The 24550-nt window shown below is 39.1% G+C and overlaps 1 protein-coding gene across 1 annotated transcript in view; it reads right to left on the bottom strand.

Annotated features, from left to right (window-relative positions):
- NFYC (nuclear transcription factor Y subunit gamma) overlaps positions 1-24550 on the bottom strand; it is a 58256-nt gene that overhangs the window by 12223 nt on the left and 21483 nt on the right. The window contains exons 2-5 of the mRNA XM_044998139.1: positions 15674-15786; positions 12053-12124; positions 9610-9723; positions 4845-4940 (exon numbers count right to left, since the gene is read on the bottom strand). Of these exons, the coding sequence (XP_044854074.1) occupies positions 4845-4940; positions 9610-9723; positions 12053-12124; positions 15674-15778 (387 nt within the window). The 5' untranslated portion in view covers positions 15779-15786. The remainder of the gene's footprint in view (positions 1-4844; positions 4941-9609; positions 9724-12052; positions 12125-15673; positions 15787-24550) is intronic.

Genomic DNA, 24550 nt, shown 5'->3' on the forward strand with positions numbered 1-24550 from the left:
CTTCAGAAATAAAGATTGCTCCTACACCTAGAATTAAATGTGGTTCTCCAGATGTTCAGTCCATGGCAGAAGGAGTAAACAACCCTCTCCCAGCCACCTTGAGTCCACAGCTGAGAGTGTAGGATGTTTACACATGCTACAGCATGGCAGATTCCACATTACTAAAGCCGGCTGGACTCCCTGAAATTAAATAAGGGCTGCCCATAGATCAGTATCAATTACTTGAGATGTCAATTAAAACAAAACAAAAACACCCAAGTGAAACAAGATCAAAGTGTATGTAATCTGAATGGCTGAGGGCTTAATAATGGCATACAGAGTCTTTCATATCTAAATTGCCTGTTCAATTCCTGTTCACACTGATAATGACTGACAGTTGTTACTATTGGATGGATTCTTAGAGACCTATGTAAAATGAGCCCAGTTCCTCAGAAACATCACATGGCTACAACTGACACTAAGTGGCACCTTTTTTTTGTCAGTTTCAAGCAGGAGGAAAGGTTGAACAGACCATGGAAAATAAACTGTCTTCTTCCATCACTGAAGTGGATTTCCTTCAGGTCAAAGCTGAGATACAGATTGGCAAAGAATGACATGGAGGAAGCATGCAATATTACTGACTCTAGTACCTTACTGTGGATAGAGACAGAATTGGGGGGGGGGGGGGAAAGGGGTGAGGTAGTATCTTATTGGACCAACTTCTACTGGTGAGAGACATGAGATAAAGGCAGAATTGTAAATCCTGCACTAAATAACATATATATTTGATTGAACTCTATAAAATGCAAGTGTACTGTATCATCAAGCCCTTTCCTTAAATACACACACTTTTCCCAACCAAAACAAAAAAAATTACACAGTCTGTTGTAGCTAGGAAAGAAAAAGCTTCTGAGCTTGACTCTTGCCTTACCCAATGGTAATGCAGACCAAACACCCCACTGATTTAGTTTTACAGTTCCTCTTTCATGAGTGCACTCGCTGGAGTATTTTTTAACATGGCTTCCTCAAGCTCTTTGTGAGCAGTGTGAGGATCTTAGCTCTAAAGTTAGAACATATTCCATTTTGTTGTTGAAAACAAGTCTATCCTGATCCAGTCATGAAAAATCCATGCATGGGGGAGGAGAGCTGTAGCAGTTTCTTTTCAGCAAGCTACTTAGATATCCTATTCCAAGGATTGCAACACTCAAATTCCTAACTGAGCTCTTGAACAAAATTTAAATCAACTCTGCACCTCAATAAAGCATGCATTCTAGGTTAATGTTTTACAGTGCTCCAGGCAGAAACTGGTTTAAATCTGAACTTGTTTAAACCAGGCTGTCTCTTCGGCTATGTCCACCCCTTAAGGCGGCATTGGAGAGTACAGGCCCTACGCACACAGCTACATGCTGCAGCGAAAGGCTCTAGCGGGGTGGCACAGCGGAGATAGGCTCTGGCAATGGGAGCTGCTGAAGCCTTTCCCCATTGCCAGAGCCCATCACGGTGTCAGGGAAAGTCTCCAGCAGCAGGATTACACTGCTAACAATATACACCCTGGGGGTATATGCCCTGGGGACTCTACTCGCCAAAACCTTGCCTCACTGTCTACACTGCTAGATCTACCAAAGCCAGCTGGGCATGCAGTGTTTGTACTCCACACACCACCACAAATATAGTCACACTTTTTCTTTTAAATCTATAACTTCAGTTACCGCAGCAACACAACAGTGACAGTTTCTCCCCCAAATCTCTGACGTAACAAACAATAACTTGTCAGACAGTTTTAGCTGTGGCAGAGATAGACTGTCAGTTTTAGCCTTAGGAAAAAATAAATAAATGCCCTTCAGCCTACAGGCAGCTACTCTTCAAAGTTGTTGAACTAGATGTGTGTTTTTCCACTGAAAATTCCTTCCCTACTTTGTCAGTGATATCACCACCAAAGCTCTCCCGCCCCTGAACATGTATTGCTAGTCATCCAGCAGTGTTCACAGAGGCAGGGAATATACAGGTGTTAGGCTTTGAGAAATTGCCACCTATTTCAAAACAAATATTGATTAGCTTCAGTTATTTATGTGTTTTCTGGATGGGAAAGCCTTGGTGATACTGATCGCAAAGAAGAATTACCATGGATTATACATTAACTATGTTATTTGCATCTGGTGAGATAATGTACTATTGAAGTGACTTCATATTTTGGACTTAGACTACAAATATGACTTCTACAGAGGCTTCTTTTTCATGGTGAAGTGAAAGGTCAAATGAGTGAACAATGCTGTGTACATATTTTGGGTGTTTTCCCTATGCTATCTGGATAGGGCCATAAAGGCACCACTCTGTAGAATCACAGACTAGGGGAACTGAACATAAACTCTTAGGAATCTTGATTGGCTTTTGTTATCTCAGGCTGCTACTCACTGCTTTTAGTTTCAACATATTTATGTTGAACCAATTTTCCTGATTTTGCCAGGTTTCCTAAGATGCAGGCCCCCCTATCCTCCAAACTGTCATGCACAGATTTTTCTTTGCTAGATGGCTCTTGTTTAGGGTGCACCTTTGGAAGCCTGTTCTTTACATACCACAGTAGCAAACAAATTCACTTCAGAGGAATCATTACTTTGCTATATTGTATAAAGATGAGCAGGCAGCTCTGTGGGAAGGGACTGAAGGAACCTGTGCAACATTCTCATATGTGACATTCACCATGTGAGCAAATATATACAGAACATGGTCCCATCAAATATGTACAGAAATCATGGGAGATTGCTGATTTTTTTCCTATAGCAGATAGTCTTCTAGGTCTTTCCTGAGTGAATACTTTCTAATAAGTGATGTTCTACTACCACTCTCAAATACTAGTATATATAATGGGATGAGGTTAGTAGCAGACCTTTTTCTGCTCACGAGAAAACCATGCTTTTCCAAGAAATGACAGGAAACGTGGTTGGGCCCAGATGACAGGAGGTCATCAAGAAAGGGGTAAATATGCAAGCCCAAAGGTTATGGCTCTGTGTTGAAAGTGCTGCTCTTTGTATCCAAAGTGAAGGAATTCTCTGTATATTACTCGCACTGGCATGTGAAGGTAAGCCTCCTTGGAGTCAATGGATGACAGAAAATTTCCTAGTGATACACCTGCTGGGATCTATGTCAAAAAAAAGCAGGCTGTTTTATAGCACTTCTGGGAAGTGTGAGAATAAGTTGGAGCAGAGAATTCTAAGGGTTATCATGGACTTGCCACAAAGCTTTAGGCAATCTCAAACCTTCAAAAGTATCAGAACAGCAGTTCCAGATAAGTAAATCATTTGCTCCAGCACCTACAAAACACTGGATCTAATTATCCAGAAAGAAAGGCGTGACAAAATCCACACAATTTAAAAGGAAGTCAGGCAATGATTCCAGGAGCTACTGAACAAGGTACTGAATGAAGCATCATCTGTAAATCTAAGAATTCCCTAGAAAGCTTTATGGTATTGGGAGTTAATCTAGCTGTTTAGTCTACCAGTCAGTTTGTAGAGAAGGGAGGTTCAGTAGTCTGACCGCTGGACATAGATGAACAGCTACATATATCTACAGTTTGGTACAACTGTGGAGGAAAATAAGCCTTTTAGACAAAAGGTGATAAACTGCTCTAGCAGAAAGTTGGATTTCTTAAGCAGCAAAATTGGGCTTGACCAGAGAAAACAGTGCTTCTTAAATACCAACCTGTTACGTTTCAAAGCAGGCCTGGTGCTCAGGATGACTGTGGCAGCCTGCCGCTGTAAACATCCGACTGAAAGCTCCCTTCTAGCACCTTACAGCTTCCAGTCAAGGATGTTTACAGTAGCAATGACTGCCCAGAAAAATGCAGAATGTGGTACTTCTAAGGGAAACAACGTGTTTCCTTCTCCAACTGCCTTGAAGTGTTAGCTCAACAGGTTTCTAGGTATGTAAGCATTCTTAATGTTAGCAACTTTTGTTATTTGTAACCTCTGTTAGCAGCCTTGTCAACCAGCAATTACGTAGCTCAGTCTCATACCAGTTTTCACCTTTAAATCAGTTACCAGTCGGTGCACAAGTTTTGCTTTCATCACATAACCAGCTCAAGCGACAACTGGACACTTGAAAATGATAGAATGGAAACGTGAAAAGGGAAAAAAAAAAAAGCTTCCATCTTTTTACTAATACCCCGCTCTTATATAGGGTTTTCATCAGTAAATCTCAAAGATTAAAACAAACAAAAAAAACAACTTACCAGGAAGCATCATTACCCCATTTTATAGTTGGGAAACTGAAGCACAGAGAGATAAATGGCTTGTTAAGATCACTCAGCAAACTAGCAGCAGAGCAAGTGCTCTAACCACAAGGCTGTGCTGCCTCTCCATGGACATTTCTTTGTAATAATTTCTATACAGTCATTTGGCCCCTCTAAAGTAAAGCCAATTACCAACTTTTAAGAAGAAACGTTTACAAAGACAAGAAATTTCTGGACTTCAGTGGTTGAATGAATGTGGACCTTGAACTCAGATTTCATTCTCTGGGAGGAGGTATCTGGTGTAACCACACACAGACACAACTGTGCCTACTGAGAGGATAATCAATGTTCCATTTTATACAATCCCCACTGGAGTGTTCTGTACATGTTAGATTTTAGATTTCTAAAATGTACCCAATTATCTCTCTGAGGCACTGGCAACAGCAATGTTCACATTGAGAATACAGAAAAAACAATGTCTAAGAGATTGAAATAAATATTGAACACAAACATACAATAAACTGTATTTGCCTTATGTTTGAACCTCACTTTATATTACTATTTAATATCAGAAGTATGTAAATAGTGGAAAAATCAAACTTATATGTAAAGAATAGTAGTAGCTGTTTTCCCAACTCACCTGACGTTTTGGAGGTTTAAGTTCATCTCTTGGAACAATATCGATGAGGAAGTCAAATTGATCAAACTTTGTAATTGCCATGGCAATATCATTCCTCTGTAACAATTCAAAAACAGTGGAAATAATCTGTCCGTTTTAGAATTCTGTTTGGTTGCTGAGTAAAATCAAAGTTGGGAATGCCCATCATATGGAACTGAATTCTCATCCTTGAAGCCCCAAATGGTACCACTCACAAAATAGTACTATTAAGTCAGAAACAGCAGAGGACAGGCAAGCAGAATGAGAGAATCATGCAAACTGTGAGCCACTACAAGCACTAAGATGATCTGTAATGGCAAAATTATCCCCTCCCATCTCAGAGAGGACCTCTCCCTTGGACCTAGGTAATCCACTCCGCTGAAAGGCAGGAGCTAGGTCAATTGAAGAATTTTTCCGGGAGTTAGGTCAGCTTCACAACATCACTCCATGGCATGGATTTTTCACAACCCAAGTGACACTGGTTTTCACTGGGTTAAGTTTTATGGGGAAGAACCGTTGATAAACATTTTTGAACATTTTAAAATCAAGAGTAAATCAAGACTGGATGTTTTTCTAAAAGATCCACTAAAATAATTCCTAGAGTATAAGTTCTATGGCTTATGACAGCGGTTCTCAAACTTTAGCAACCTGAGGACCCCCATTTTGATTTACATTTTTTCGCAGACCCCCAAACCTACGGATGTTTATTTCCATTTGAGGAAAAAAAATTCCATCCCCCACTCCACCCCTTCCCGAAGGCCCCACCCCACCTCTTCCTGTCTCTCCTCTTCCCCGCCTCTTTCCGCCCCATCACCCAAGCACATCCTAACTCTGCTCCTTCCCCTCCCTCCCAGCACTTCCTGCATGTGCAGAACAGTGTGCAGGAGGCATTGGGAGGGAGGAGGAGGAGTTGATCAGCAGGGCTGGCAGCCCTGGGCATGACTCGCAGACCCTTGGAGTACCCTCGCGGACCCCAGTTTGAGAAACGCTGGTCTATGTTATATAGGAGGTCAGTTGAGATGATCACAATGATTCCCTTCAGGCCTTACAATCTATGATACCATAAATAATTGTGTCTTGGAACAGTTGGTTCTAAAGCACATAAGGGGGAAAGGAGTCCAGCAGAGCTGGCTTATTTTAAAGAATCCTTATTGAAGTTGCAGGAACAAACCATCCTGATGTGTAGAAAGAATAGTAAATATGGCAGGCGACCAGCGTGGCTTAACAGTGAAATCCTTGCTGATCTTAAACACAAAGAAGCAGCTTACAAGAAGTGGAAAACTGGACAAATGACCAGGGAGGAGTATAAAAATATTGGCATGTAGGAGTGAAATCAGGAAGGCCAAATCACACTTGGAGTTACTCTTAACATCCCTTGTTAGCAGCAACAAGAAGGGTTTCTACAGGTATGTTAGCAACAAGAAGCTGGTCAGGGAAAGTGTGGGCATCTTACTGAATGGGGGAGGCAACCTAGTGACAGAAGATGTGGAAAAAGCGAATGTACTCAATGCTTTTTTTGCCTCGGTCTTCACGAACCAAGTCAGGTCCAAGACTACTGAACTGGGCAGCACAGTATAGGGAGGAGGTGACCAGCCCTGTGTGGAGAAAGAAGTGGTTCAGGACTATTTAAGAAAAGCTGGACGAGCACAAGTCCATGGGGCCAGATTCACTGCATCCGAGGGTACTAAAGGAGTTGGAGGATGTGATTGCAGAGCGATTGGCCATTATCTTTGAAAACTCATGGCGATCGGGGGAGGTCCCGAATGACTGGAAAAAGGCTAATGTAGTGCTCATCTTTAAAAAAGGGAAGGAGGAAGATCCGGGGAACAACAGGCTAGTCAGCCTCACCTCAGTCCCTGGAAAAATCATGGAGCAGGCCCTCAAGGAATAAATTCTGAAGCACTCAGAGGAGAGGAAAGTGATCAGGAACAGTCAGCATGGATTCACCAAGGGCAAGCCATGCCCAACTAACCTAATTGCCTTTTTGGATGACATAACTGGCTCTGTGGATGAGGGGAAAGCAGTGGATGTGTTATTCTTTGACTTTAGCAAAGCTTTTGATATGGTCTCCCACAGTATTCTTGCTGGCAAGTTAAAGAAGTATGGGCTGGATGAATGGACTATAAGGTGGATAGAAAGCTGGCTAGATCATCGGGCTCAATGGGTAGTGATCAATGGCTCCATGTCTAGTTGGCAGCTGGTATCAAGCGGAGTGCCCCAAGGGTCGGCCCTGGGGCCGGTTTTGTTCAATATCTTCATTAATGATCTGGAGGATGGTGTGGACTGCACCCTCAGTAAGTTTGCAGATGACTAAACTGGGAGGAGTGGTAGATACGTTGGAGGGTAGGGATAGGATACAGAGGGATCTAGACAAATTAGAGGATTGGGCCAAAAGAAATCTGATGAGGTTCAACAAGGACAAGTGCAGAGTCCTGCACTTAGGACAGAATAATCCCATGCACTGCTACAGACTAGGGATAGAGTGGCTAGGCAGCAATTCTGCAGAAAAGGACCTAGGGGTTACAGTGGACAAGAAGCTGGATATGAGTCAGTGTGCCCTTGTTGCCAAGAAGGCTAACAGCATTTTGGGATGTATAAGTAAGGGCACTTCCACCTGATCGAGGGACATGATCATTCCCCTATATTTGGCATTGGTGAGGCCTCATCTGGATACTGTGTCCAGTTTTGGGCCCCACACTACAAGGAGGATGTGGAAAAATTGGAAAGAATCCAGTGGAGGGCAACAAAAATGATTAGGGGGCTGGAGGACATGATTTATGAGAAGAGGCTGAGGGAACTGGGATTATTTAGTCTGCAGAAGAGAAGAATGAGGGGGGATGTGATAGCTGCTTTCAACTACACTCTACCTCAATATAACACTGTCCTCAATAGCCAAAATTCTTACCGCGTTATAGGTGAAACCGTGTTATATCGAACTTGCTTTGATCCACCAGAGTGCACAGCCTTCCCCCCCCCCCGGAGCACTGCTTTACTGCGTTATATCCGAATTTGTGTTGTATCGGGTCGTGTTATAGCGGGGTAGAGGGGTACCTGAAAGGGGTTCCAAAGAGGATGGATCTAGACTGTTCTCAGTGGTAGCAGATGACAGAACAAGGAGTAATGGTCTCAAGTTGCAGTGGGGGAGGTTTAGGTTGGATATTAGGAAAAACTTTTTCACTGGGAGGGTGGTAAAGCACTGGAATGGGTTACCTAGGGAAGTGGTGGAATCTCCTTCTTTAGAGGTTTTTAAGGTCAGGCTTGACAAAGCCCTGGCTGGGATGATTTAGTTGGGGATTGGTCCTGCTTTGAGCAGGGGGTTGGACTAGATGACCTCCTGAGGTCCCTGCCAACCCTGATATTCTATGATTCTATGATAAGAGAAGAGGCTGCTCTTGATTTAGTCACAGTTACATAGGAACTGGCTCATGAAATAAGTGCATGGAGCCACTAATTCACAGTGAACTTAACATAATACATTCAATATCCTCTCAAAGGGATAATTACAAGAGGTAGTGCTATGACACTGAACTTCAACAAGGGGACTTTTCTTTAGAATAGTCAGAAACAACCTGAAGGAAAACTGACAATATTACAGTGTACCACCAGAGAGACTGTTTAAGAACATTTTAGGGTCGCAAAGTGAGCATAACCAAGGAGTTGGGGGGGAGGAGAGGGGAGGAGTTAACTAGGAGTTCTTAGGAGCATATTTGAGAAAAATGGTATCCCAAGTGATGTTAAGAGATCAAAGTTAACATATAAGATGGCAATTAAGAAGACTAAGAGGAAGCGTGAAGAGCAAAGAGTTAAAAGATACAGGTAGACTGCAAAGTACATTAGAAGAAGGAAAGCCCACAGGAGAGTCAGTGAGCCTACCAAGTTGAGAGGGTGGCACTGGAGACCAGGGATACTAAAATCCCTCCCCAAACTATTTATGGATTTGGAGGGTGATGCAGATATACATACCATGGAGTTACTCTCTTCAGGTATAGTGTCAGATTGAGGTATTTAAAAAAACCAAAAACAACAAACAAAAAAGGAACTAAAAGAGTGAAATTATGTAAGTCACCATTACTGGACAGCATTTGTCCAAGTTCTGAAGATACTCAAGGACAAAGCAGCTGAATTCCTAACAAGGTGATTTGTCATTAAAAACTGCTTCTATAATAGATGACCATATGATGACCAAAGCTGTCAGATGTCTTTAAAAATCCTGGGTCTGGTTCCGGGAATCATAGAAAAAGGAAGGGTCTCTTATTTGGTATTAGGAGAAATTCACTGAAGCTAGACTTATAAAGCATATACATGAGCACAACAGGATTGAGATATTTGCCCTTTCTGATGTTACCTAGGATAAAAATTAGAAGGGCTATCAATCCTCACACTTCAGCTTATCTGAGGCATTCGAGGGCATGTATCACCTTGGCATCTAAGTGCCAACAGCAGCCATGAAGAAAGTAAGGGGAAAACAGGCATTTTCAGCTCTGTTCCACAGATATAGTATATTTTAAAGGGGCACTGTTACAGCTGCAGGGTATTGCACCTGTATCCCCTCCTCTGTGGTACACTCCAGGAGTTCCTAGTCAGGTATCTGGTCTCCAGCCATCACCTGTCTCTGGTCAGGGACCCCATCTCACTCCCTTCTGACAGAGAGTTTTAAGGCTGCATAAGGTTCATATTTAGAAAGTAAAGGGGGTCAGAAAACATGGACATGGCAGTTCAAGGTTTCATGGAAACAGCTCTCCATTACCTGCAGAGTCCTCCGCTTATTATCTTCAGTGTGTATCCATGCCCGTAGCGTCAATTCTGTTATGAATATTTGTGCAGCCTTGGCAAACAGCACAGGAGCTTCAGCACTAATCATCTGTAATGAAAAATGTATATTTCATTCACTCATCAATCAATGTACTACACTTGATTCTATCATAAAAGCTTGGTATCATATTAACAGATAAATAGTCCAGGGATGAATAAAATGCTAGTTTGGGAGTTTAGGGGATTTCCACATTACATCTGAAGGCCATCTCATTGCAAGATGTGGAAGTACAGAGGGCTACCAGTTTTCAATCAAGCACTGTAACAGGAATACTGGTCAATTACAGTTTTCCTGAGAAGTTTATTTATTGAAATATGAAGGTTATCAGATTTTAATTTTGCATAGCTCACTGGCTTACCCTATGCTAACACAAAAAGTAAAACTCCACTAACAACTCACATGACAGACAGACCTTCCATTCACAGGTTAATAGTTTCTTCTTTCACTTTTCAAGCTAACTTATCATAGATGATATAAATATGTATTGTGGAAGTTTAGGTTACGATTAACATTTTAGGGCCAAGTTTTCAGCATCTGTTTCAACTTTATGCTCACAAAACCCCTAGCTTCCAGGAGCATATGGCATCAATGTGTGAGAAACTGGGTAGTCAGTAATCTACTATGCTTGCACATGAATCATTTTTATATGTACAAATTTTGCTTGTGCAACGAGGGCACAAATTTAGAGGCCAGATTGAGGCCTCAATTAAAAATCTGATCCTTCAGTCAGAGGCTATCAATACTCATTTACAAAGTGACTTACATACTAGGGTAATGAATGCAGGCAGAGTAAAAACAGATTGTAAAGATTTAAAATAAAGAAATAAATGAATAAATCACAAGTCTCACCAAATTTCATTTTCTTAACAGAATCTGTCTCTAATTCTCTTTCTATTAGAACTGTTTCACTTTAGCTACCTTTGTATTAGGCTTATTTCCCTGGATAATCTCCTTCCTGTTAAAAAATGACCACCCGAAAACAATATTATTTACTTTCCATCTCCCTTTTCCCGTAATTATAGAGAATTTGGCATTAATCTAGTTAAGGCACTGAACTGAGACTCAAGAGGCTTGGATTCAGTTTGGTTCAAAGTTTAAAAAAAAGTCTACATTAACAAACGGAGCCAAAGAACACATCTTTTTCACTGAGCTTATTTAAATGTTAAAGTCTCCCAACCTATGGGTGGTATTCACAAGGAAAAGGATGGAAGTCATTGGCTCCATGAACTCTCTTGGAAATTGGCATCCCATAAAATCTTCTAATTTAAGGCAAAAAGATCATTGGATAAGTAACAAAAAAATCCCTGATATTTACAGTAGGGTTTTCTTTGTTTTTCCTGTTATATGAGTAGATGTGCCAGATTTCCCCTTAGATCTATGCATGCCCTTATCCCCATATGGATGACAACTATAGAACTTGCCTCCATCACATGCCAAATAAATACTGATTTCTTAGTTTGCTTGTTTCAAGGGTTCATATCTAAAATTTATGAAATATCAAAGGCCACACTTCTGTGATAAAATGTAAAATATGATGTTTTGTACTAATATTTGAAATACCTTTGTAGGGTGGTTGGTTTTTTAAATGTTACTATGTTTATATTAAATGCTTTTGTAGTTTTGTGAATGAAAAAGCCACAGACATAAGGAGGAGATATGAAAACAGAGAAGCTAGTCATTACTAGAACTGGGAAAAGACTGAAAGTCATCTGCAAATGCTTTATTCAAGACGTCAGGAAATTTGTTTTTCATGCAAAATGTACAAATTATGTGCCCTGCTATACAAGCTAGTTAAGTAATGAAAACAGTTGTCCAACAACGTATCTGAAAAATACTATGAAATCTATCAAGCTGCTAACAGCTGCAGCCACCACAATGGTGCAGTCAACTAATCTCCGTAAGGCATCCTGAGCACCTCTTCTCTATAGGTCAATAAATAATCTCCAGACTTTAATGTGTTGGGAGGAAGGATGATACTGTGGGTAAGGAACTGATTTGGGACTCAAGAGTCCGATTCAACTCCTGGTTTTCCTACAGCCTTCCTGTCTGACCTTTAGTATGTTAACGCTCTGTGCCTCAGTTCCCGATATGTAAAATGGAGATATTACTTCCATTCCTCATTTGACACACACATATTTATCATTTTAGAGCACTCTTCAAAAAGAAACAATCACTCCAGTTTCTAGGGGGCTGTGAAACTGTGAAATTGTTCTGATAGCTGATGGGGTATTTTAATTCTTCTACAGATTTCAAGAACAATAAGGTTGTTTTTCTTACATACTCTGCAACCCAGAGAAATGACATCTATAGTGCTCATCAACAGGGTTCATAACTGTATGTTTTGTTTCACAATGTAAAAGACCAAATATGAATTTACCTTCACATCTTCATCCAGTTTCATAATCTTCTTAATACGAGCCAGTGGGAGTTCCTGCACTCTGAAGTCTTTCTGCAGAGAGCAAAAAAAGGAGACTTCATAAACTGTTTAATGACACATAATTCAAAACGAAAGTAAGAGATAAGTGATGTTCAGAAGAATTCAAAATTGGCCCTTTCTGCTTTAAATAGTATATCTGTCTCCTGTAAGAGGCAATGATTTTCATTCTCCAAGGTAATGTAACTACAAACACTTGATGTTTACCCTCTTATCCACTTTTCCTAGCCATTCAAATTGTTACATACTATATTGCAGGGGTCGGCAACCTTTCAGAAGTGGTGTGCTGAGTCTTCATTTATTCACTCTAATTTAAGGTTTCGCGTGCCAGTAATACATTTTAACGTTTTTAGAAGGTCTCTTTCTATAAGTCTATAATATATAACTAATCTATTGTTGTATGTAAAGTAAATAAGGTTTTTAAAATGTTTAAGAAGCTTCACTTAAAATTAAATTAAAATGCAGAGCCCGCCGGACCGGGGGCCAGGACCCGGGCAGTGTGAGTGCCACTGAAAATCAGCTCGCGTGCCCACAAGTTGCCTACCCCTGGTCTATGTTATGCAGAAGGTCAAACTAGATAGTCACAGTGGTCTCTTCTGGCCTTATCTTCTAGAATCTTTGAATTAGTTACGACTTCTGTGCAGATCTGTGAATCCTTTCCAGGAAAGCTCAATGATACAATTCTTCTCTAGGTTCTGCCACAGTTGAACAACACCTTGCATTTGGTTATTTTTAGGGAGGGAAATAATTTTATTCCTGTAAATAAGTACTATGGCTATTAGACATTGCATATATTGTGTATTTATTTTGGTTTAAAGAGAAGCATGGCATGTTGTCTGGCTACTACCCAGCTAAGCAAGATTTAAGAGATCAATTCTTCACCTTTTCTTTTTCCAAATTAAGCATCAACATTTTCACCAAGCCTCTTCTAACTAATTCTGAAGCTGTAATGTATCATTGGTACTATTTTCTACAGTTTCTCCAAGATTAGGCTGCATTTCTCTGTGTTTTATGGGGAAAAAAACATTCTTAAACGGATCCCCTTTTCCCCAGAATTCTAGCTAAAGTGTGCACACCACAAAAGCACAAGAACAGAAATAAAGATTGTCTCAAAGAGCAGTCAACCAGAACAGTTTGTACCTCAGGTAACTGCTTTGACCCCCCACTACACAATACATGGAAATGAATTCTCAAATTTGCTCCGTTCCACATATGCTGCAGCACTCAGTGTGTTGGCTTTACTAGACATAATAATTTCAGTGCCTGATTATGTGCAGGGTGGCTGGATAGGACTGTTTTATAATTGTTTTTCCCCTACAGTCCTTATTAAAATTTTCATTCAGGCAGAAGCTTACAACTCGGCATTCAACATTTTTCTAACTTGCAATGCAATAAATAGATTCACATGACAGCAGTGTTAGAAATTAAATTGCCCATACTAGGTGAGCTGTAGAATAAACCCTTACCACATGCAGATGAAGACAAACTCTAGCTCTTGCACATAAGAGCTCAGTGCACTAAGGGATCAAAGTAATTAATTCTGGTCTCTGCATACAGATTGCTACATCTGTTTCTTGAGCTGAGACTATATAATATGCGGAAAGGGGAAGCTTATCTTTAGACTACCGTATCAGAATAGGGTTCTTCATTTCAAATGGACCATCTTCAAACTGAGCCCTTTTGTTTTCAGCTAATTTAAATTAAAACCAGAAAAGCTGGCATTTAGGACAGACTACTGTAATGTCGTAGTAGAGATGTCAGTTGTTCTTGAAAAGGCATTTTTGTTATATGCCCTTATTCTCAGAGGCTTATCTTTTAAATGGAAAAAAAATGGGTGGTGAAATCTGTATTGTTCATTCTCAGCCTATAGGTGAAAGTTTTAAAAATAAATCTGACAAAATTCTCTTCAGCTCTGCGTTATTTAAGCATGTGAAAAGTGTAGGGTTTGTGTGTGTGTGTGTGTTTGTTAAATACTGTGCACTCTGTGTTCAAGTTATTTTTAAAACTTCACACTTGCCAAATTAATTCTTAAAGTGGGTATAATACCTTTGAAAGGAAAGTTTATCAAAATTCCACCCTCAGAATCACATCCATAATGCCTGCTAACTTCAATAGGAATATGCTTATATAGTAATGTAGGCTAGAAAATCATGAACACCTTTTATTTGAAAAATAGAAGATAACACACCAAGATGCACTGGTCTAGCTATGCACAAGCAAGAACATGGGTATACTGAGCCCTAAACTGCCTATTACATTGATATTGGTGCTTAGATGTCAAGTGATAAGTGTGTAGAAATATCATAGATTAAACTAAATTGGTCTAGATAACCCTGAATATTCTGAAATAAGTAATTACTGTAGAAGCCATAATTAAATATCCTGAAATTTGTGCATTTAAATTCTAACCAATCATATTGCACAAGTGTACTTCTTCCTCAGTGGATTTTACAACCGTACAGGAAAACTGGTAGGGGAAAGGCAGAGGCCCTACTACCAGTCTGTTTCAAAAAGTGATGTAATCAGGTGAAGGAAGAAGCTAATGGATTTCCACTGAGTAAGTACTGGGGAAACAGCTGATCCCCCCAGATATACTTTGCAACAAAAATTTTTTTTTAGCCCTGGTACTAAAGCTATAAGTGTTGCTACTAGTGAAACTTAAGATATAAAATATGAATTTTTGAATGTACCAAGTCAGCAAGCAAGTTTCAAATAAAATGATACGACAAAATGTAAGCCCTATTCTGGAAATAGAAAATAAAAATCAATCTATCTACAAATTTTCCTTAATTCTGGGAAACATCTTAACAATGTTATATATTGTTTGCTAGAATGTGGCCGCTATGGAGCAAAAGTGTATACAAATTTAGAAGCACTGTTGCCATTTTACATTATGGAATTCAAACAGTAGTAAGTACATCCTATAACACATATTCCCAATCACTTGACCTTCAGTTAATCAAAGGCAGCCAGCATCCTGATAGAATCCACAACCATTCATCTATATTTATTTCAAATCTGCTTTTTTCCCCAAAGGTTTTGAATACCTTTGAAACCTTCTAGGAAATTAAGTTACAACTCTCTATATTAAACAGTTTTTGATTCTATTCTTTCTTCCCCCTAAAAGGTTTTGGTTTAATCTGGAAAAATATTTATAATGGATGACTATTGTGTCTCCATAAACTATGAAATATGTATATTTGATTTCATTATTGCTGAGCTACATCCCAAATTTTGATAAAAGCGTACATTTAGACCAATCAGCTCAGTTCAGCTACATACAGTTCAGCTAAACGATGATCATTTTCTAACCCCACAGCTGAGCTAGGCAGCTTCTTGCAGTGATGAACCATGCATGGGGCCAAGTTCTGCCTTGAGATACTTATTCACTATTTCGACTGTTGACTCCAAAGGGACTTATCTGTACATATCTGAAAGAAGAATTTGGCCAAATGTAGTTGATTTTTGAAAATATTTTACTATAAGACACTGAAGTAGCAGGTAACTCCTGTTGTACTAGACATTTTCTTAAGGTTTTATCACATTATCAAAGGACATTCTTACCACTGTTAGATTTCGAATCTCCTCCATGACCCGAGGCCAGAAAGACTGCAGGCTTTGCTGAGCATCACTACTGCCAGCGGCGCCAAAGCCACCATCTGTGGACATGGTGATAACTGGGGGGGAAAGGGAGGAGGAAGAGAAAAAAAAATATTAGTAGAGATGGAGGAGACAATAGATTCCAAAAGTCCTAGAGTTTTTCCTGAATCACTTTGCAAAAGTCTCCAAACAAGACAAGACTATCAAGTTCACACAACAGTGTGTGAAACTACCTGTTCTCTCCAAAAAAAGACTCCAACATAATTTCAAAGATCTGAAGGTTGGCAAGAAGTTACTCACTCCCTTTTATTATTGGAATGCACACACTATAGTTCTATTAAATGTCTAGCCCCAAAACACTATTATGATGCCCACTGAAGAATTAAAAGACCACCAATATCTTATCAGATCTGAAAGGCTTGCAAACTTACTAGAGTAAACAAACCAATCAAGAACAGGGTGAGCAAACAGGAGGTCATCACTATTTTGGCTTTCATCCACTGAGAGTTACCTACATTAGTACTGTTTTTTAAAAATTAGAATCAACTTAATTCAACAAAAATCAAAGAAACTGTTATGCAGCCACTACTCTGCATTAGCCCACACTACTGTAAATCACAAATTTTAAGCTGAAGGTGTCTACTTACCCTTTTTTGTATTTTATTAAACTACGCTTGTCATTTGGCACTCCAGAACTGAAGTTTGGGAAGCAAATTCTGTTAGCCTTTAGAACTATTCAGAATCTATTTCATGGAAACCTTATAACCTGTACCGTGATAAGATACCAAACTTAAGATGTGCACTAATACTTGCAATTGTGATCAACACATTTACAAAATATACAGCAACTGAATTACAACCACAGTGGAGAAGAATAGGACTGACAGGCAGATAGCTATACAAAGTTAAAAAAAAATCGAACTGGGTTTACATGCCACTGAAACACTGGGCCAATCCTGTACCCTTCACATGCAAGTACCTCCTGGAAGAGGCTGCTAGATCAAACCCTGTATGTGCGACTAAAAAAAATAAAAGTAAAAACAAGGAGTACTTGTAGCACCTTAGCCCACGAAAGCTTATGCCCAAATAAATTTGTTAGCCTCTAAGGTACCACAAGTACTCCTTGTTGTTTTTGGTGATACAGACTAACACGGCTACCACTCTGAAACCTAAAAAATGTATAACATTTAAGTCAGAAGTGGCTAACACCGGACAAGCCCAAATATGCTCTTAAAAAGCACTTTAAATGCAAAGAAATAGCTTTATAGTAGGGGAAAAAAGGCACTCAGGGTGAAGTGTGATGCCTCTAGAATTTCTGGAAAACAAACAATCTTTAACACTCTAGCAAAAGAATGCTTAAGATGTGCTGTGTTTACACACTAGAATCATTCCAATTCTGATGGCATGTATGAATTACAGAAATGTAGAACACTGCAAGACAGAACTTGTTATTCCCCAGGCATAAGAAGTGTTTCAGGGAATGCCAAAAGAGCCACTGCTCACTTCCCAAACGAACAAAGAAATTAAATGTTATGCTAAATGTTCTCTTGGGTCATCCAAAGCCGCTTTGATGTTTCCATTTTAAAAAAGCCACTCCTAAAAGTTCAGTGGGTTGTGGGGAGAGAAACTATGCGCTGCTTTTCAAAAGACAAATCTCAACATATATAGTGATATTTGTGTCTGGTGATGTAATGGGAAAAGGTGTGGCGCAAAATTTAGAGCTGGCATATTAGGCACAATTCCCATTCACTTCTGATCCAATGCATAGAATGGTTTATTTCTGTCTCTTCAAGCTGAAGGAGGAGCAAAGTAATTTTAAAGTTTTATGCGACGTGGTTTAGAATGTTGTCTGGGGAGACTACTGGTGGGCTTTAGACCCGTTGTGCCAAATACAATAATTACTCTTCTAAAAGAATATTGTTAGATAAGCCTACAGTAGGACATTCATGGCTAGTTTAGTACAAACTAACTAAAATGTACGCTCATAAATTCAGGACATATTGAAAGAAGTGCTGTGAATGATTACATTTAATTTTTTTAATTTGTTAGGGTAGTTTGACAGAGTATCAATACCTACAAAAATGAGATTAACCTATATATATTTGGCTAGTATCCACAAACTGTTGCAATAATGGTAAAAATCAAGGCAAAAGCAGTTACAAAATTTCTCTGTAGAAGCAGCAAAGAATCCTGTGGCACCTTATAGACTAACAGACGTTTTGCAGCATGAGCTTTCGTGGGTGAATACCCACTTCTTCGGATGCAAGCAAGAAATGAAAACAGAAATGACCAGCGGGTTATTCAGTAATTCTAACTGAAGCCAATTTTCATAATTAAGCCATCTATGAACGAAAAATCTTCAAATATTTAAAAGGAAAATAAAAGTAGATAAAACATTTTAACTAAGTCTTGTAACTGAATTCTGAATTTGTGCATCTCTGCTTTGTCACATGAAGAACAGAAATATAGATTTACGAATGCACAAGATAATCCCTGAAATCTGCTCTGTGATGGCAATATGCTCTTATGTAACTGAACTCACATATCCATAACACTAAGACGGGATAGGGACTTTCCCTCAACTCATGATGCAATTCACACAAAAGGCAAAACCAACAGTTATTCAAGCTTATGCTTCAAAAATGATTTGCATTCAAATCCATTTAATACCACAGTGAATTACAAACAGCAAGAAACAGAAAAGAAAAATAAAACAAACCAAGAAAAAAAAACAACCAGCCACTAGGAAAATATTTCTAAAACCTACACTAAATTGTTTTATCTAATGCTGACTAAACCTTACAGAAATACTATGCAGTAGCTAGGGTGGCCAGACAGCAAGTGTGAAAAACTGGGACAGGGGATGGGGGAGTAATAGGCACCTATAAGACAAAGCCCCAAATATCAGAATTGTCCCTATAAAATAGGCTACTACTAGGGTGACTAGATGTCCCGATGACCAAAATATGGATTAAAAACAAAAAAACAAAAAACAGTAAAAAGTTCTCAAACACTAAAATCAAACCAGAAATGTTTTCATGATTTGTCATTAACGAAAATAGTTTAATTAAACATTGCAGCATTGTTTTTGTGTGTGAGAATAAAAACAGAATGTGAAACTGACAATCTAATTAGCCTGTCCAATCTCAGCAAAATTCTGGAAGTAAGCAAAGCGCAAGATAGGTAATACACCCAAGATAAGTAACACACAAAAATTTTTAACACCCTCCCCCCAGTTTTATTCAAGGTGGTATTTGCAAAAAAGGTAAAGAATAGATTAATATCTTGGAAGTATCAGTTTAAAATTACTACTGCCATATGAAAAAGTAGAACCTCAGAGTTATGAACACCAGAGTTATGAGCTGACCAGTTAACCACACACCTCATTTGGAACCGGAAGTATGCAATAAGACATCAGCAGAGACCCCCCACACACACACAAATGCTGTATAATACTGTGTTAAATGTAAACTACATAAAGGAAAAGTTTAAAAAAAGATTTGACAAAGTAAGGACGCTGTTTCTGTGCTTGTTTCATTTAAATCAAGATGGTTAAAAGCAGCATTTTTCTTCGGCATAGTAAGGTTTCAAAGCTGACTTAAGTCAATGTTCAGTTGTAAACTTCTGAAAGAATAACCATAACGTTTTGTGCAGAGTTACGAACAACCTCCATTCCCGAGGTATCGTAACTAAGGTTCTACTGTACGGACTTGCTTTTATGACTCATTATTTCCGAAAGTGAAAGCTGTACCACATGAAGAAAAGTTGAGATTCCTGAATCTTTTCCTCTCAAAATAGAAATGACAGCTTTTGATGCAGTAAGCATTGAACATGACTGTATCAAACTGTATATCATTGCTCATATTAGTAATGAAAATCAGTTTGGTTGTTTGTTTTTAATTGAGAATCCACTCCAACTAGACTGTTCAAAATGACAACGAATTGGTGAATAAATTACTACATATTAGACAGGAAGGACAAGGAAGTGTTAAAGTTACACTAATGAAAAGCTTTATCCTCTGTTGTCTGTATCTGCTAAAGCAAGTTTTCCCTTGTATTCCAGATATACCTATTGTACAAATCAGCACAAGATATTGAAAGAGCTCAAAATCAGTTTAATCTAGTCATCTAGAATTTAAAAAAAAAAACCCTTAACAAGTTAAAATCATATCTTCAAAGTAAATAAATACAAGACCAATATTTCAGAATGCAGAATCAACAGCCTGGTGGTTGACTCAAAGATAATTGCTACTTTAAATAACTGCTTAAGATAATTATTAGGAAACTGCAAAGAGAAGGCAGTTTGAGGTTACTACAGAGCTATTAATAATTATCTCCAGTAAAAAACATACAGCCGGAAACACGATGCACCAATGGCTAATGCATCTGTGAAGGAATGCTATGCTGATAGAAAATATTTAAAACAAACTTGAATGTCTGCGTCTCCTAGGCAGGTTAGAACATCTTGAAGCATTAATACAAGCAGTCACTGGCATACGAAAAAAAAAAATCATGTTTGACTTAGAACAGGGGTCGGCAACCTTTCAGAAGTGGTGTGCCGAGTCTTCATAATTTAAGGTTTCACGTGCCAGTAATACATTTTAACGTTTTTAGAAGGTCTCTTTCTATAAGTCTATAATGTATAACTAAATTATTGTTGTATGTAAAGTAAATAAGGTTTTAAAAGTGTTTAAGAAGCTTCATTTAAAATTAAATTAAAATGCAGAGTCCCCCGGACCGGTGGCCAGGACCCAGGCAGTGCAAGTGCCACTGCAAATCAGCTCGTGTGCTGCCTTTGGCACGCGTGCGATAGGTTGCTTATCGCTGATCTAAATGGACAGTCCATATAGACTTCGCCCTTTCTGGTTCCCATCTCTCCCTGCAATATTGATCCACACAAACACCCCAGATACTTTTCAAGTTCAGAAGACTGTAGCATCTGCATTTAAAAGGAAAAGCAGTGATCAGCAACAGGGCGGGGACACACACCCACCCACCCCTACCCGTGGGCAGGGGCTTCGGAACTCAAATCCAAGATCACCGAGGTGCCTTTCCGCTGCTCTGCAGGGAAGAATCCCTGGCTGGCAGCTGCCTGCCCTTCCTGGAGGAACTCCCTGTCGGGAGAGCAGCGAGCTGAGGGGGGCCCGGCACCTGGGACCCCAGACTGGCAGCGAGCTGAACCACTCAGCCCGCTGCCAGCCTGGGGTCCCAGCCACTGGCTCCGCTCAGCCCGCTGCCGGCCTGGGGTGTCTTTCACCCAGGCCGGCAACGGGCTGAGCGGGGCTGGTGGCCAGGAACTCGGCTGGCAGCAGCGTTGCCGACCCCTGACTTAGAAAATCAGGCTGCAAAAGGAAAAATAAGAAGAAAGTGAGGGGGATTACACCGACCTAACCATTTTCCTTCAGTTTAATTAGACCAAGAAAAAAGAAAAAAGAAAAAAAAAAGTTCAGTGGGGAGAAAACTGTCATTTCTCAAAGTACACAACATTTTATCAAACAGATGAGTTTTGTACACTCTGCAGAACACAGGTAGGTTTAAAGAAACAGTTTACAAATCAGGCTTGTAAGTGATAGAGAGAGAGATGGTTCTACTTCAAAGGATACAACATCTGCCTATGTCAGAGAAAGGATCAAGAAAAATATATTGATTTAGCTAAACTGCTATACAGAAACTGATTTAGTTAATTTTGTCCACACAAGCAGAGGATTGCACACACTGATTTCAATTTACAAATTCCTTATGTCAGACTTGATTTAAAGTAAATCAATATAAAGTAAACAAACCAAAATTAAAATGCCCACACAAGATGACACAGTTGCACTGATTTAACTACATCAGTTTCTAGATCAATTTAGTTTTAACTGATACAAATTTATTGTGCTGACAACGCCTAAGATTTCACTACATTTTGCCTCTCTTCCCTTAAAAACTCCTCTCTCTGGGATGTACTGTGAACCCTTGGGATCCTCATATTCCTTACTTTAAGCTCCTCTCTGCATTATCATCGTCACTATACTTTTAGCACAGGACATGAGTGCACAAAAATGTCCAACAACCTTTTAGCACAGGACATGAGTGCACAAAAATGTCCAACAATACTGCTCTTTAATGTGGCTAGCAGAATCACTGCTGAGAAATACAAGGCCAAAACCAACCTCTGTATCATCAGGTTACCATAATAAACAACATTTTGCATTTATACAGCACTTTTTCATCCAATTAACTCAAAAGACTTTATCACCTTTACAAACATTATTAAATCTTACAACCAATCCTACGAGGCACAGAAGTTCTACTTATTCTCCAATTTATAAAATTGGGGTTATTTTGGAAAGCGGCCATAGCTACTCAATCCTTCATTTTTTTTGCCCCAATTTTATAAAGGAAAAAATAATGAAGCATTGAGTGTCTAAGGCCGTTTTCCAAAACTTTCTCCAATTTTCAGTGCCCTAACTTAGCACTACTGGAAGAGGGGTAAAAAAAATCAGGCCAAAGATATCTGCAGTTGAGCACCCAAGAGTTAGGCACCCAATATATAATAATAAATAATAATAATAATAATAATCACAAGCTACTTTTAAAGATTTTGACTTAAGTACTTCAACCCAAGTTGCACAGCAAGCCAATATCAGAGCCTGGAATAGAACTTGATCTTTCTGGCAGCTGGCGCATGCTCTGACTTCTAGACCAAATGTCTACTGTATTTTTTAGTCCATGCATCTGAAGTGGGTTTTAGCCTGTGAAAGCTTATGACCAAATACATTTGTTAGTCTCTAAGGTGTCACAAGGACTCCTTGTTGTTTTTTGCTGATATACATTAACACGGCTACCACTCTGAAATCTGATATACAGTAGCTCTTCTATTCATGAGGAAGACAAAACGTAGTGTTATAGTGAAACAATCTACTGAATAGTCACTGGCGTTTTTGTATGTCTGAGTAGCTGTTTACAGTTCTGCTTTCACTCTCTATGGAAGCTTCATGTATATAACTGTGCTATGTATCCAATCATTCAAATCAGTTTCTGTACCAGATGACTGGAGGATAGCTGATGTAATTACAGGCCAGTAAGCCTAACTTCAGTACCAGGCAAAATGGTTGAAATTATAGTAAAGAACAGAATTATCAGACACCCAGATAAACACAATTTGTTGGGGGAAGAGTCAACATGACTTTTGTAAAGGAAAATCATACCTCACCAATCTATTAGAATTCTTTGAGGGGGGTCAACAAACATGTTGACAAGGGTGATCCAGTGGATTGAGTGTACTTGGAATTTCAGAAAGCCTTGACAAGGTCCTTCACCAAAGGCTCTTAAGCAAAGTAAGCAGTCAAGGAATAAGAGGAAAGGTCCTCTCATGGATCAGTCACTGGTTAAAAGACAGGAAACAAAGAGTAGGAATAAATGGTCAGTTTTCAAAATGGAAAGAAGTAAATAACAGCGTCCCCCTGGGGTCTAGCCTCCTCCTAATAGGCAGTACAAGTACTTAGCATTTATACAGCACTATAAATCTTCAAATCACTGTACAAAACTCACCAGTTAATCTTCACCCGACTGCAATAAGATTTTTCCATTTCACAGATAGGAAAATATGAAAGAGAGGTCAGGCATCTTGCCCAAGGCTATAAAGTGAGTTAATGTTAGAGCCAGGATTGACCATCGGGAGTTCTTGGCTTGTAGTCTCTTGTTTATATGCTACTAGGCCAGGCTTTGAACTTTTCCATTCTTATTTTCTCACTTTTTTTCTATTTACATTAATGTTCAGTATCTTCATATAAGATTTCCTTTGTCAGCTAATGATCCGATGAGTTTTACTTTCTGAATGCACTGTTTTTGCATTTTGAATTGTGCTACTGTATTTTTGCCTTTATGTTGTGAAGCATTAATGAAATGCTACAAATAAATATTCTAGTACTTATATATATTGCATGACTTCAACGAAAGCAGCTTCAGAAATACAAGATCACTTTTATATCTGCATTTTGTTGTTCTGTCACATTCTAGTATATCATTCCCAAGTACAAAAGGAACAGGAAAAACATGCCTGAGCTGAAAATGGTTAGTGCTCCAACAAGAAAGATCATTTTGCCTCAGGATGCTGTTGGTGTTACAAAATCCACTACTCACAAAAGGTCTTTCTACCAGGAAGCTCAGTTGCAGAAAAGGAAAAACAATGTAGACCCCATATTTCATGCTATTGAAGAATAGTACCTAAAAAGGAAGAATAAAGAGCACCTCGCCTACCACACAACACAAGAAACTGGAAGCCAACAGAATCAAAAATATATTTTCCGTTTCAGAAAGTGAGCATATATTTGTTTTGTCAACATTCATAATCATCTTTCTGATAAACATATTTTAAAAATGCATCGGACTAAAAGTTCTCAGACTACAAACTTCAAAACAGCTGGCTGCAGTCTCCACAATTTAAGGGACAGATTCTGATATCGGGATATGCAGAGCCCAAACTTGTGTATCAAAAAATCTGCTCTCCGTAGTAATAAATTATGATGTCACATGCACTTGAGCATGACAGCATCAAGAGGAGGAACAATCTAGCAAGAAATATCCTCACAAAAGGGTACATGTATTTTAACAAGGTTTTAGTAAAGCACATTTCTTTAAAGTTTGTCTGAGCATGACAATTGCTTTCTACATCTGAACTAGGGAAGCAGCACATTACCCATAGCCAGATACTGCAGCAATTATATTTTAATTGCAAAGGCCAAATGCCCTACCTTTAACAAGTCACATTCAACCCACTGACTGCAGAATCTAAACTGTGAGCTTGAAAATGAACTGCATGAGATGACATTTTACAGTCTCAGCAACAATAAGAAT

Source organism: Mauremys mutica, chromosome 23 (assembly GCF_020497125.1).
Source record: "Mauremys mutica isolate MM-2020 ecotype Southern chromosome 23, ASM2049712v1, whole genome shotgun sequence".
NCBI classification, from domain to species: domain Eukaryota; kingdom Metazoa; phylum Chordata; order Testudines; family Geoemydidae; genus Mauremys; species Mauremys mutica.